The sequence below is a fragment of the Mizuhopecten yessoensis genome, unplaced genomic scaffold (genome assembly GCF_002113885.1).
Source record: "Mizuhopecten yessoensis strain PY_sf001 unplaced genomic scaffold, ASM211388v2 scaffold7515, whole genome shotgun sequence".
Lineage (NCBI taxonomy): Eukaryota > Metazoa > Mollusca > Bivalvia > Pectinida > Pectinidae > Mizuhopecten > Mizuhopecten yessoensis.
In genome coordinates, this window is record NW_018407086.1 from 86612 (window position 1) to 101543 (window position 14932).

At 35.4% G+C, this 14932-nt stretch overlaps 1 protein-coding gene across 1 annotated transcript in view; it reads left to right on the forward strand.

The window, feature by feature from the left end:
• Window positions 1-14932, forward strand: part of LOC110453818 (lactase-phlorizin hydrolase-like) — a gene marked incomplete at its 3' end in the record, with an annotated part of 105186 nt that overhangs the window by 82297 nt on the left and 7957 nt on the right. Inside the window, exons 32-37 of the mRNA XM_021502987.1 lie at window positions 1974-2103; window positions 8840-9024; window positions 9622-9939; window positions 10796-10923; window positions 12496-12756; window positions 12984-13167. Of these exons, the coding sequence (XP_021358662.1) occupies window positions 1974-2103; window positions 8840-9024; window positions 9622-9939; window positions 10796-10923; window positions 12496-12756; window positions 12984-13167 (1206 nt within the window). The remainder of the gene's footprint in view (window positions 1-1973; window positions 2104-8839; window positions 9025-9621; window positions 9940-10795; window positions 10924-12495; window positions 12757-12983; window positions 13168-14932) is intronic.

The window sequence follows — 14932 nt, forward strand, 5'->3', positions numbered from 1 at the left end:
TGGTAATTCATATAAATATATCAGGTTCGTGTCAGGGGATGGTAGTACATACATGTATACATATATTAAGTGTGTGTCAGGGGATGGTAATACATACATGTATAAATATATTAGGTTATGTCAGGGGATGGTTATTCATATAAATATATAAGGTGTGTGTGTTATATAGCGTTACAGTACATGATTTTTTTTAAATCATGGCATATATAGTTATACTGGGTCTTCCCTGTACAACACATCGTTGATAGACAAGACCTGGTGTATTCGGTATACGGGATCAACTTCAAGGTCCTCTATTTTAATTGAGTTTCTTTTGCTATGAACACAATTTGTACAGCGTTATTTTGAAGCTTCTCAAAAAACATTGGACGATCATTAAAAATGTTGACATTTTGCCGAAAAGTATAACGGAATACCTATATTTCATCAATATTAACTATAAAATGTAGAATGTAAATATATGTATTGAACATAAGATGTTCAATTCTTCTGTGACGTCATCAAATTAGTACCTTATGACATAACAAAATGTGATAAAACACATGGTTCACATAAAACACTAATGTTATGGTGTTAGTGCATTACTTAGCCACTCGGTATAGAATATAAATGAGTACAAGAATCACAAAGTAAGGCAACTTCTATTTAAAAGTTTCGTTTGAATCAGTCAAATAAAGTAAACAATTCACAGCACAATATGACCTTTTCGTCCATTTAGGACTAAGCAATGACAAAAGAGTAAGAATTAAAGGTGTTCGGAAACATACGTAGATATAGAGGGAAATAGAGGAAAGTGTGTAAAAGCCCCATATAACGTTACAGGATTTGGCTTTAGCTGATGTACAAGATAGCCCACTAGCCCTCAACCACAAGGTCACGGGCTCGAGACCTACGTGGGGCAGTCGCGAGGTACTGGACATAGGTCGGTGGTTTTGCTCTGGGAACTCCGGCTTTCCTCCACCACCAAAACCTGGCACGTCTTTAAATTACCATAACTGCTAATAGGACATAACACACAAACAAACAAAATTGTATAGACCGTGGTTTTCCGTAACCTTGATGGCTAAAACTATCTCTTTTGAAAAGTGACAATGTGCATTATATTTACAACTAACTTCATATCAATTTTATAATATCCAGTTCATCTCTAATTTGGAATTTGATATCATTCAGGGATTTTACACGATCTTCCTTCTCTTTGAACTGTTTTTTAGATTAGTTTTGATTTCCAACCTTTTGGCTGCTAGATGGAGGTAACAGCGGTATGGTGTTTAGTAATTAATGTATGGCATACTGTATATGTTTCCACATTTAAATGTAATATAAGTAATATATGTAAATTAAGTAATTTATGTAATATAAGTAATATATGTAATATACGTAATATATGTAATATAAATAATATATGTACTATATGTAACATATGTAATATAAGTAATATATGTAATATAAGTAATATAAGTAATATATGTAATATAAGTAATATATGTAATATATGTAATATAAGTAATATATGTAATATATGTAATATAAGTAATATAAGTAATATATGTAATATAAGTAATATATGTAATATATGTAATATAAGTAATATATGTAATATATGTAATATAAGTAATATAAGTAATATATGTAATATATGTAATATAAGTAATATATGTAATATAAGTAATATATGTAATATATGTAATATAAGTAATATATGTAATATATGTAATATATGTAATATAAGTAATATATGTAATATATGTAATATAAGTAATATATGTAATATATGTAATATATATAATATATGTAATATATGTAATATATGCAATATATGTAATATAAGAAATATATGTTATATAAGTAATATATGCAATATATGTAATCCATGTATAAGTAATATAAGAAATATATGTAATATATGTAATATAAGTAAAAATCCTTTAAATATTGTTTCTTGATAGCCTTTTGTTTTGATTATTTTTCAGGTTCAGCTGATTTCATCGGACTGAATTTCTACACCTCAGACGTCGTAGAGCACTACGAAGACCCGGCCGTGCCACATGATTACTACTCGGATATGGACGTCAGAGTTTCCAAAGACCCTTCCTGGCTTGGGTAAGAAATGTCTTTGTATTTACTGTATTGTGAAGTGTATTTATTAATGCGGGTGCCCTTTCAAGCTCATTTTACTCCGATATTTGAATTTTGAGTTAAATATAATATTCATAAAAAAATAACGCTTAAATTGGAAAGACTTTTAACATGATAATAAAAGGTATACATAATGAGTAAATCATCAAAACATCGGGGTTTCTTCTTTTTTTTTTACAAATGTGAAGCTCACATAGCCCATTTCATCATGCTTATACCAATTTTAGTACAGTTTTGTTTTTATATTTTTTTACATATCATTCTACAGGGGTTAGCCATTTAACAAAAATATCACCCATGGCCACAACCCTCTACTGTATACTGTACCATACCACTTTGTGTATACTTAGGTTGTATATGCCACTTTGCGTATAATTAGGTTGTATATGCCACTTTGTGTATAATTAGGTTGTATATGCCACTTTGTGTATAATTAGGTTGTATATGCCACTTTGTGTATAATTAGGTTATATATGCCACTTTGTGTATAATTAGGTTAGGATTGTCCGAAATTTGTTACAAAGTCATACATGACCTCTCTACATGTTATACAATTAATAGGAATCGCGCGTCTGCAAAAAGGCACAATTGCAGGCCTTCGATTTTGATGTGGCTTCTCTGTAAAGAATAGGTATCAGTCTATCAGCGTTTGGTCAGAATTTTGATGTTTGATACCAATTGTTTGATAACCATCCATGAGCCTTCAATTCTGTCATGACATATATTATAAAGGTGAAGAGAAGATATTTGCATCGTTTGCGGGTCCCTTGGATTTTGGAGATGATGAAGGGATTCTCAATGATTTTGGAGATGATGTAGGGATTCTCAATGATTTTGGAGATGATGGAGGGATTCCTATTGATTTTGTAGATGATGTAGGGATTCCAATTGATTTTGGAGATGATGTAGGGATTCCCAATGAAAATGGAGATGATGTAGGGATTTCCATTGCTTTTGGAGATGATATAGGCATTCCCTTTGATTTTGGAGATGATGTAGGGATTCCTGTTGNGATGTAGGGATTCCCATTGATTTTAGAGATGATGTAGGGATTCCCATTGATTTTGTAGATGATGTAGGGATTCCCATTGATTTTTGAGATGATGTAGGGATTCCTATTGATTTTGGAGATGATGTAGGGATTCCCATTGATTTTGGAGATGATGTAGGGATTCCAAATGATTTTGGAGATGATGTAGGGATTCCTATTGATTTTGGAAATGATGTAGGCATTCCCATTGATTTTGGAGATGATATAGGGATTCCTATCGATTTTGTAGATGAGTAGGGATTCCTATTGATTTTGGAGATGATGTAGGGATTCCCAATGATTTTGGAGATGATATAGGGATTCCCATTGATTTTGGAGATGATGTAGGGATTCCCATTGATTTTGGAGATGATGTAGGCATTCCCATTGATTTTGGAGATGATGTAGGCATTCCCATTGATTTTGGAGATGATGGAGGGATTTCCATTGATTTTTTAGATGATGTAGGCATTCCCTTTGATTTTGGATATGATGTAGTGATTCCTATGGATTTTGGAGATGATGTAGGGATTCCCATTGACTTTGGAGATGATGTAGGGATTCCTTTTGATTTTGGAGATGATGTAGGGATTCCTGATTTTGGAGATGATGTAGGGATTCTCATTGATTTTGTAGATGATGTAGGGATTCCCATTGATTTTGGAGATGATGTATGGATTCTCAATGATTTTGGTGATGATGTAGGCATTCCCATTTATTTTGGAGATGATGTAGGGATTCCCAATGATTTTGGAGATGATGTAGGGATTCTCAATGATTTTGGAGATGATTTAGGGATTTCCAATGATTTCGGAGATGATGGAGGGATTCCCATTGATTTTGGAGATGATGTAGGGATTCCCAATGATTTTGGAGATGATGTAGGGATTCCCATTGATTTTGGAAATGATTTAGGGACTTCCAATGATTCCGGAGATGATGGAGGGATTCCCATTGATTTTGGAGATGATGTAGGGATTCCCATTGATTTTGGAGATGATGTAGGCATTCCCATTGATTTTGGAGATGATGTAGGCATTCCCATTGATTTTGGAGATGATGGAGGGATTTCCATTGATTTTTTAGATGATGTAGGCATTCCCTTTGATTTTGGATATGATGTAGTGATTCCTATGGATTTTGGAGATGATGTAGGGATTCCCATTGACTTTGGAGATGATGTAGGGATTCCTTTTGATTTTGGAGATGATGTAGGGATTCCTGATTTTGGAGATGATGTAGGGATTCTCATTGATTTTGTAGATGATGTAGGGATTCCCATTGATTTTGGAGATGATGTATGGATTCTCAATGATTTTGGTGATGATGTAGGCATTCCCATTTATTTTGGAGATGATGTAGGGATTCCCAATGATTTTGGAGATGATGTAGGGATTCTCAATGATTTTGGAGATGATTTAGGGATTTCCAATGATTTCGGAGATGATGGAGGGATTCCCATTGATTTTGGAGATGATGTAGGGATTCCCAATGATTTTGGAGATGATGTAGGGATTCCCATTGATTTTGGAAATGATTTAGGGACTTCCAATGATTCCGGAGATGATGGAGGGATTCCCATTGATTTTGGAGATGATGTAGGGATTCCCATTGATTTTGGAGATGATGTAGGCATTCCCATTGATTTTGGAGATGATGTAGGCATTCCCATTGATTTTGGAGATGATGGAGGGATTTCCATTGATTTTTTAGATGATGTAGGCATTCCCTTTGATTTTGGATATGATGTAGTGATTCCTATGGATTTTGGAGATGATGTAGGGATTCCCATTGACTTTGGAGATGATGTAGGGATTCCTTTTGATTTTGGAGATGATGTAGGGATTCCTGATTTTGGAGATGATGTAGGGATTCTCATTGATTTTGTAGATGATGTAGGGATTCCCATTGATTTTGGAGATGATGTATGGATTCTCAATGATTTTGGTGATGATGTAGGCATTCCCATTTATTTTGGAGATGATGTAGGGATTCCCAATGATTTTGGAGATGATGTAGGGATTCTCAATGATTTTGGAGATGATTTAGGGATTTCCAATGATTTCGGAGATGATGGAGGGATTCCCATTGATTTTGGAGATGATGTAGGGATTCCCAATGATTTTGGAGATGATGTAGGGATTCCCATTGATTTTGGAAATGATTTAGGGACTTCCAATGATTCCGGAGATGATGGAGGGATTCCCATTGATTTTGGAGATGATGTAGGGATTCCCATTGATTTTGGAGATGATGTAGGCATTCCCATTGATTTTGGAGATGATGTAGGCATTCCCATTGATTTTGGAGATGATGGAGGGATTTCCATTGATTTTTTAGATGATGTAGGCATTCCCTTTGATTTTGGATATGATGTAGTGATTCCTATGGATTTTGGAGATGATGTAGGGATTCCCATTGACTTTGGAGATGATGTAGGGATTCCTTTTGATTTTGGAGATGATGTAGGGATTCCTGATTTTGGAGATGATGTAGGGATTCTCATTGATTTTGTAGATGATGTAGGGATTCCCATTGATTTTGGAGATGATGTATGGATTCTCAATGATTTTGGTGATGATGTAGGCATTCCCATTTATTTTGGAGATGATGTAGGGATTCCCAATGATTTTGGAGATGATGTAGGGATTCTCAATGATTTTGGAGATGATTTAGGGATTTCCAATGATTTCGGAGATGATGGAGGGATTCCCATTGATTTTGGAGATGATGTAGGGATTCCCAATGATTTTGGAGATGATGTAGGGATTCCCATTGATTTTGGAAATGATTTAGGGACTTCCAATGATTCCGGAGATGATGGAGGGATTCCCATTGATTTTGGAGATGATGTAGGGATTCCCATTGATTTTGGAGATGATGTAGGCATTCCCATTGATTTTGGAGATGATGTAGGCATTCCCATTGATTTTGGAGATGATGGAGGGATTTCCATTGATTTTTTAGATGATGTAGGCATTCCCTTTGATTTTGGATATGATGTAGTGATTCCTATGGATTTTGGAGATGATGTAGGGATTCCCATTGACTTTGGAGATGATGTAGGGATTCCTTTTGATTTTGGAGATGATGTAGGGATTCCTGATTTTGGAGATGATGTAGGGATTCTCATTGATTTTGTAGATGATGTAGGGATTCCCATTGATTTTGGAGATGATGTATGGATTCTCAATGATTTTGGTGATGATGTAGGCATTCCCATTTATTTTGGAGATGATGTAGGGATTCCCAATGATTTTGGAGATGATGTAGGGATTCTCAATGATTTTGGAGATGATTTAGGGATTTCCAATGATTTCGGAGATGATGGAGGGATTCCCATTGATTTTGGAGATGATGTAGGGATTCCCAATGATTTTGGAGATGATGTAGGGATTCCCATTGATTTTGGAAATGATTTAGGGACTTCCAATGATTCCGGAGATGATGGAGGGATTCCCATTGATTTTGGAGATGATGTAGGGATTCCCATTGATTTTGGAGATGATGTAGGCATTCCCATTGATTTTGGAGATGATGTAGGCATTCCCATTGATTTTGGAGATGATGGAGGGATTTCCATTGATTTTTTAGATGATGTAGGCATTCCCTTTGATTTTGGATATGATGTAGTGATTCCTATGGATTTTGGAGATGATGTAGGGATTCCCATTGACTTTGGAGATGATGTAGGGATTCCTTTTGATTTTGGAGATGATGTAGGGATTCCTGATTTTGGAGATGATGTAGGGATTCTCATTGATTTTGTAGATGATGTAGGGATTCCCATTGATTTTGGAGATGATGTATGGATTCTCAATGATTTTGGTGATGATGTAGGCATTCCCATTTATTTTGGAGATGATGTAGGGATTCCCAATGATTTTGGAGATGATGTAGGGATTCTCAATGATTTTGGAGATGATTTAGGGATTTCCAATGATTTCGGAGATGATGGAGGGATTCCCATTGATTTTGGAGATGATGTAGGGATTCCCAATGATTTTGGAGATGATGTAGGGATTCCCATTGATTTTGGAAATGATTTAGGGACTTCCAATGATTCCGGAGATGATGGAGGGATTCCCATTGATTTTGGAGATGATGTAGGGATTCCCATTGATTTTGGAGATGATGTAGGCATTCCCATTGATTTTGGAGATGATGTAGGCATTCCCATTGATTTTGGAGATGATGGAGGGATTTCCATTGATTTTTTAGATGATGTAGGCATTCCCTTTGATTTTGGATATGATGTAGTGATTCCTATGGATTTTGGAGATGATGTAGGGATTCCCATTGACTTTGGAGATGATGTAGGGATTCCTTTTGATTTTGGAGATGATGTAGGGATTCCTGATTTTGGAGATGATGTAGGGATTCTCATTGATTTTGTAGATGATGTAGGGATTCCCATTGATTTTGGAGATGATGTATGGATTCTCAATGATTTTGGTGATGATGTAGGCATTCCCATTTATTTTGGAGATGATGTAGGGATTCCCAATGATTTTGGAGATGATGTAGGGATTCTCAATGATTTTGGAGATGATTTAGGGATTTCCAATGATTTCGGAGATGATGGAGGGATTCCCATTGATTTTGGAGATGATGTAGGGATTCCCAATGATTTTGGAGATGATGTAGGGATTCCCATTGATTTTGGAAATGATTTAGGGACTTCCAATGATTCCGGAGATGATGGAGGGATTCCCATTGATTTTGGAGATGATGTAGGGATTCCCATTGATTTTGGAGATGATGTAGGCATTCCCATTGATTTTGGAGATGATGTAGGCATTCCCATTGATTTTGGAGATGATGGAGGGATTTCCATTGATTTTTTAGATGATGTAGGCATTCCCTTTGATTTTGGATATGATGTAGTGATTCCTATGGATTTTGGAGATGATGTAGGGATTCCCATTGACTTTGGAGATGATGTAGGGATTCCTTTTGATTTTGGAGATGATGTAGGGATTCCTGATTTTGGAGATGATGTAGGGATTCTCATTGATTTTGTAGATGATGTAGGGATTCCCATTGATTTTGGAGATGATGTATGGATTCTCAATGATTTTGGTGATGATGTAGGCATTCCCATTTATTTTGGAGATGATGTAGGGATTCCCAATGATTTTGGAGATGATGTAGGGATTCTCAATGATTTTGGAGATGATTTAGGGATTTCCAATGATTTCGGAGATGATGGAGGGATTCCCATTGATTTTGGAGATGATGTAGGGATTCCCAATGATTTTGGAGATGATGTAGGGATTCCCATTGATTTTGGAAATGATTTAGGGACTTCCAATGATTTCGGAGATGATGGAGGGATTCCCATTGATTTTGGAGATGATGTAGGCATTCCCATTGATTTTGGAGATGATGTAGGCATTCCCATTGATTTTGGAGATGATGGAGGGATTTCCATTGATTTTTTAGATGATGTAGGCATTCCCTTTGATTTTGGATATGATGTAGTGATTCCTATGGATTTTGGAGATGATGTAGGGATTCCCATTGATTTTGGAGATGATGTAGGGATTCTTAATATTTGTTGGAGATAAGAATCTAAAAGTTTAAACATTTCCAAAACAATGGAATTAAAAAGACATTTTTGTAGTTGTGTCCATCATTTTCGTTTGTTATTACCATCTGTTGTGTCAGGTCGGGATCTGATTGGCTGAAGGTGACCCCTACTGGAATACGACGGATGCTGAACTGGATGAAGGATCAGTATAAGAATGTTCCTATATTTATCACGGAGAACGGAGTATCTGACAGGAATGGATCACTGCTAGACGACCACAGAATCTCCTACCACAAAAATTACATCAATCAAGTCCTCAAAGGTTACATAGTGTTTAACGTATCTAAAACAATAATAACATCATTGATTTTTATAATTGTAGGTGTTTTACAATCGCTCAATAAGGTCGAAAAACGAATTTTTGGTTCATTGTTCTCGTTAATATGAATGAATATAAAACAATACAAAACAATACATAAAATACATTGATTACACACTCATAAATTCACATATGCATTGCAAAAAGCGATAATCCTTTATCGAACTGCATTAATGGATGTTCTTGTATTCTAATATAAACATGTTTAATTGTTATAAATTGTTTAATAAATGTTACGTTTGCTATGAACACACTCTGAGCTTGACAAAGGAAACACACGTTTCAGACAGCTCCCAATTATTGTTTGTGCTCAAAACAAGCAAGCTTTCTCCTTCCAAATACTGTTGGGTACAGTTTATTACTAGAGTAATATCTACACATTTTATTTCTATAATTCAATAAAAAATAGACCACACACTAAGTATTAATGACAAACACTCATCCTAATACAGTAGTCCCCAATACTGATCAGTTATAAAATCTCATTGTTTGTTCAATAAAAATGACAAGCGTCATCTAGACGTTTTCATCGTATTTCAGCTATTCACCTAGACCACGTGGACGTACGTGGGTATACTGCGTGGTCCCTGATGGATAATTTTGAGTGGTCTATGGGATCCTCGGAGAGATTTGGTCTCCACTACGTCGACTTCACTGACCCAGCGCGACCTAGGACGCCTAAGGTCTCGGCACGATACTACCGACAGCTCATCGAGGAAAACGGTTTCCTAGAACATGAACCTAGACCAATTCCGCTAGCCGAGGAAAATGAATTCTTTTATGGAAGTTTCCCGGATCATTTTGCGTGGAGCGCTGCGACGGCAGCGTACCAAGTGGAGGGAGCGTGGAATGAAGACGGTTAGAGATGTTAACCTTTAGGTCTAATCCAGTATTAGCCAGAGCGGATTATGTTTTTTCTTGTGTATTGTCATCAGGAGACTAGAAATAGATTATTGAAATTGCTTTACAATGCTTGATTAACTTATCAGTAATTCCTATCTCAACAGATTCATGTCAGAATTGCTTAACACACCTCAGATTCTTGTTCAAATCTGTCCTGCGCTCTACTTCTGATCGCAAGAAAGCTTCAGAGATGTACGTTGCACAAAGGTCAAGGTTATGTTATGGGGTCAAATGCCTTAAGAGTAATCTTGAATAGCCTCATGATCTCGGCACGAACTTCATAGATATGTTTGTGTTGACTTGGAATGTGTGACCGTTTTAGTAACGGGCTAAAAGTCAAACTTTTGTAATGTTTAAAGTGATATTGATATATTGTTCGGTTTGATAAAGTGTCCTTATTACCTTCCCGCATGATGCACACAGCTTTGAAAAAGATTTCCACACATTTATAAGCCCTTACCCAGTTTGTCTCGATATCATTTAACTAGTATTTTTTTTATTTTTTTTATCATAATTATAATTTACATGATAAAATACTACAACATATGCCAAGTTAGTTTTGAAAAAATGGTATTCTGTATATCTAAGATAAAATAAAATAAAAAGAGAAACATTCTGAGAGTTGAACCAAATACTTTGAGATAATCAGGGAACTTGATTTGTTCGAATTCAAATACAATACGTGGATGTCATTAAAATGCTGCACTGCTTTATTCTATATTCCGGCTAAAACAATGTTTCCTCTATGCTTTAATAGATCTACATTTCCATTACAATCTATTTTGCAACAGTATATTCATCGTCATTACAGGTAAAGGGCTGAGTATCTGGGACACGTTTTCTCACCAAGGTCACGTGGACAATAATGACACGGGCGATGTGGCGTGTGACAGTTATCACAAATACATGGACGACGTCAAACTTCTCAGGGATATGAAGGTACTTTTAAGAGTGAAAAAAATGATTTATATCAATATGGAATAAGACAAATCTAAATTTTCCCTGTTCTGAATTTTAACTAGATCACTGACAGGTATGTAAGGGCCCCGTCTTGTGGCAATATATCCCCCATTATCATCAAGAAGCGATCTGCTCATATAGCTGAGCTTGACGTTTGACATTTTGACTTCAAAAAGAATCGCAAGGAAGCAAAATATGCATTTTACATGTACTATGATGTGAGTCTTGTTTCCTTCCACCTCCATATTTGCTGGACTAACAGAAATGTAAATACCGGTGCAATACTCATTTGTTAGCTTTGATTTGTTTTATTTCACCTTAAATACCTCCCCATCAAGAGCCATAGTCAAAGTCAGAGATCCACTTTGTATATGACCTTTGGATCCAAATGACCTTGACCTTTAATCCAGTGACCCTAATCTTTGGTCAATTGACTTATTCTTTGATTCCGACCAACTTTGCTTCATTATATCATAACAAAATGTCCATCAGTGAAAAATACAAAACTTGTCATTAACCTTGAACCGTTGGACCCCGTAACCTGGACCTTTGATCAGTTGACTCTGTGTTAAGTTCTGAACAACTTTGCTTAATAATAACATAAAAAAATGGTTCATCAGTAAAAAGATACAATATTTGACATTGACCTTTACCCAGTGACCTTGACCATTAGTCAGTTGACTCCTTGTTAAATTCCAACCAATTTTGCTTCATAATGTCATAACAAAATGTTCATCAGTGAAAAGAAACAAAATTTTACCATGACCTTTGACCCAGTGACCTTGACCTTAAGTCAGTGGACTCTTTGTTAAATCCGACCAACTTTGCTTCAAAGTGTCATAACGAAACGTTCACCAGAGAAAAGATACCACATTTGACCTTCACCTTTGACCAAGTGACCTTGGCCTTTGATCAACTGACACCTTGTTTAATTCCGACTAACATTGCTTCAAAGTATCATAACGAAATTTTCACCAGTGAAAATATACTGAATTTGACCTTGACCTTTAATCCATTGACCTTGACTTTAAGTCAGTTGACTCTTTGTTAAATTCCGACCAACTTTGCTTCATAATGTCATAACAAAATGTTCATCAGGGAAAAGATTCAAAATTTTACCATCACCTTTGGACAGATAACAACGAATAATTAGATTGTTTGCATCATTTATTTCAGTGCTATACTCTATATCGCTTATGAGTACTAGTTTAACGTGAATGTTTTGCCTCATGAAATATTTGCGAGCTAAATCCATATTAGCTAAGTTTTAATTTTGTCTTTCAAAAATAATCTGTATAATATTAGCAGCCATTATAAAACTGACCTTATTGTAAAGGACAAAATTAAACATTTCCTGTTATAAATTACAATAAAAATATAATATTTTCCCCACAAATTGAGGTATTTCATGCTCTTTCATGGTGAAAAATGGTATTCCAAGGATCTTAGACCAATGTTTTAAAACTGTTCAAAATTACCCGGAGGATGAATAATTTGAATAATTGAGTTAAATATTACCCTGTTGAATAATCGTAAACACTTAATTTTCAGGTGACACACTATCGTTTCTCCCTGTCATGGCCCCGGATATTACCTGACGGTACGACACGTAGTGTGAATCAGCTAGGTGTGGATTACTATAACCAGTTGATAGACGCCCTGTTGGACGCTGGGATCACACCCATGGTCACACTATACCACTGGGACCTACCTCAGGCTCTACAGGACAGAGGCGGCGGCTGGCTCAACGCCTCAATAGCTGACGTCTTTGCCGACTACGCCAGACTTGCCTTCCAGACATTTGGGGACAGGGTAAAACAAGATATTGTACTTTGTATAGACGAACTTTAGAACATCACATATTTGAATTATTTTGATATTTCAATTGCCGTTAAAAGATTGGTTTGTTAGATCACCTCTATGTTCACATTATTATGCAATTATGTTTCCTATTATACCGATACTATAAACGTCGCCTGCTATTAGATGGAGAAGCAGGACAAATGATTCACAGTCCATGCAAAGTTGTTTGGTTGTAGGTAAAGACGTGGATCACACTGAACGAGCCATGGGTGGTATCTGTCCAGGGGTACGGACAGGGCATCAAAGCCCCAGGGATCGTCAGCCCCGGGGACAAAGTCTACATTGCCGCCCACAATCTCATCAGGGCCCACGGCAAGGTCTACAGGCTCTATGAAAAAGAGTTCAAAAACACCCAACAGGGTATGTATATTGTTTATTCCACATTTATGCTTCATATGCGGACAGGGAAAGATAGGAAAAAACATTAATAGTCTTTGAAAATATACGAAAATTTTACATGAAATTATGGTACACAAATAGAAAATTTAGAAGAATGAAAATGTCGTTTGTTACAACACACTAGGCTGGGTGAATATCCATTTATGTTCTTATTCGATCTTCTCAACTTGAGATACATTATCCATCGTATATACTCATGCTTCCCATTCAGGGGATTCCTCAACCTTGGTAATAGGGTGTACAAATAAACACAGAAATTGAACAATCCACAATCCTCGTGTCGTTTTTATCTTGCCACTTCAATCCATCATTATCACAACTTTTTTTTTTTTTTTTTAGAGTGAAACCACTTTGTTCTGTGGACCATTTAAACTTGTTTTGTAGCTTAGATTTTTTTTCAGATTTTTCAGACAAATACGCATGACAAATAAACAGATACAAGTCTGTAAATTATGACAGGAAAAGATGGGTAATTGTACAGAACAGAGACAGAGAGAGAGAGAGATGGCACTACTTCCTATCTAAAATTCAATTCATTAGCAAGATTGAAGCAATAAATATTAACAGCTGATTAATTTTGAGGGAAATCAGCAAGCACTGTAACGGCATTGAAGAGAAGAGAGTTGGACTATAAAATTACAACTCAGTAAATTTTCCCCATTTTTTCCAACTTTTTTTAAAAAAAATCCTCGCAGCTTCCCCATTGCTGTTAGCAATAAAGTTTTTCAAGTCATCAAATTGTTTTAATGCATTAATAAGTCCATTGATGTTGAGGAAGTTGTGAAAGCATCGCATTTTGTAAATATACTGTTTAATAACAAGGAGAATTTCATTATCAACTTTGCAGTTATTGAAATTTTGAGATAAAAATCCAAAAATATAGGATTGTTTATTGTAATTAAATGGGATGAAAAGAGCATCTAGTAGAATTCTTAGACTATCTTGTAAATTCTGGACTTCTTGACATTCCCACAGGACATGAATAATAGTTTCATTTTCAGAGTTACATAGAGTACAGAGAGGAGAAATAACTAAATGTGTTTTAAAGAGAAAAGAGTTTGTGGTTAAAAAAAAGTGATTAACTCTGTACTGAAACCATTAGAGTTTGGTGTTTTTTGTAACAGTGAAGGGAATCTTGTATATTTGAGCCCATGTTGAATCATTCAAGTCGAAGACTTTGTTCCACTTCTTTTTACCTTTGGGTACAGTTTTGTTTTTTTATAAAAAAATATTATAGAAATCTTTCGAGCCTTTTCTGTTTTTCAGGAATAATTCAATGTTCATTGGTAAAAGAGGATATGGAAGTTTTATTTTAGGAAATTCATTTGAAGATATAAACTTTCTCATTGCTGACAAAATGCTATGATACTGGAGGAAATTTGTTTTTACCTGATACATGTATGCGTGAATCATTTCCTGGAAACTGTGAAAGCTTCCAGTATTCTGATATGTTATCAAGTCATTTATAGTTATGATATTTTTGTCATAAAAATTCTTAAAAAATACTGATTTCTGACCAACAGCTATATTTCTGTTAAACCATAATGGTGTTTTTGATATAGAATCCTTCACAAGACTATATTTTTCAATTAATAAATTCAAACATCAACCCAGAAAGAATTTTTACACTCTTTTAGATATTTGTGCACAAAATCATTGCCACAGTTGGCTAGTAGATCTATTTCTATTTCAAAATACGTTACCACAGTCATTATATTGCATATTC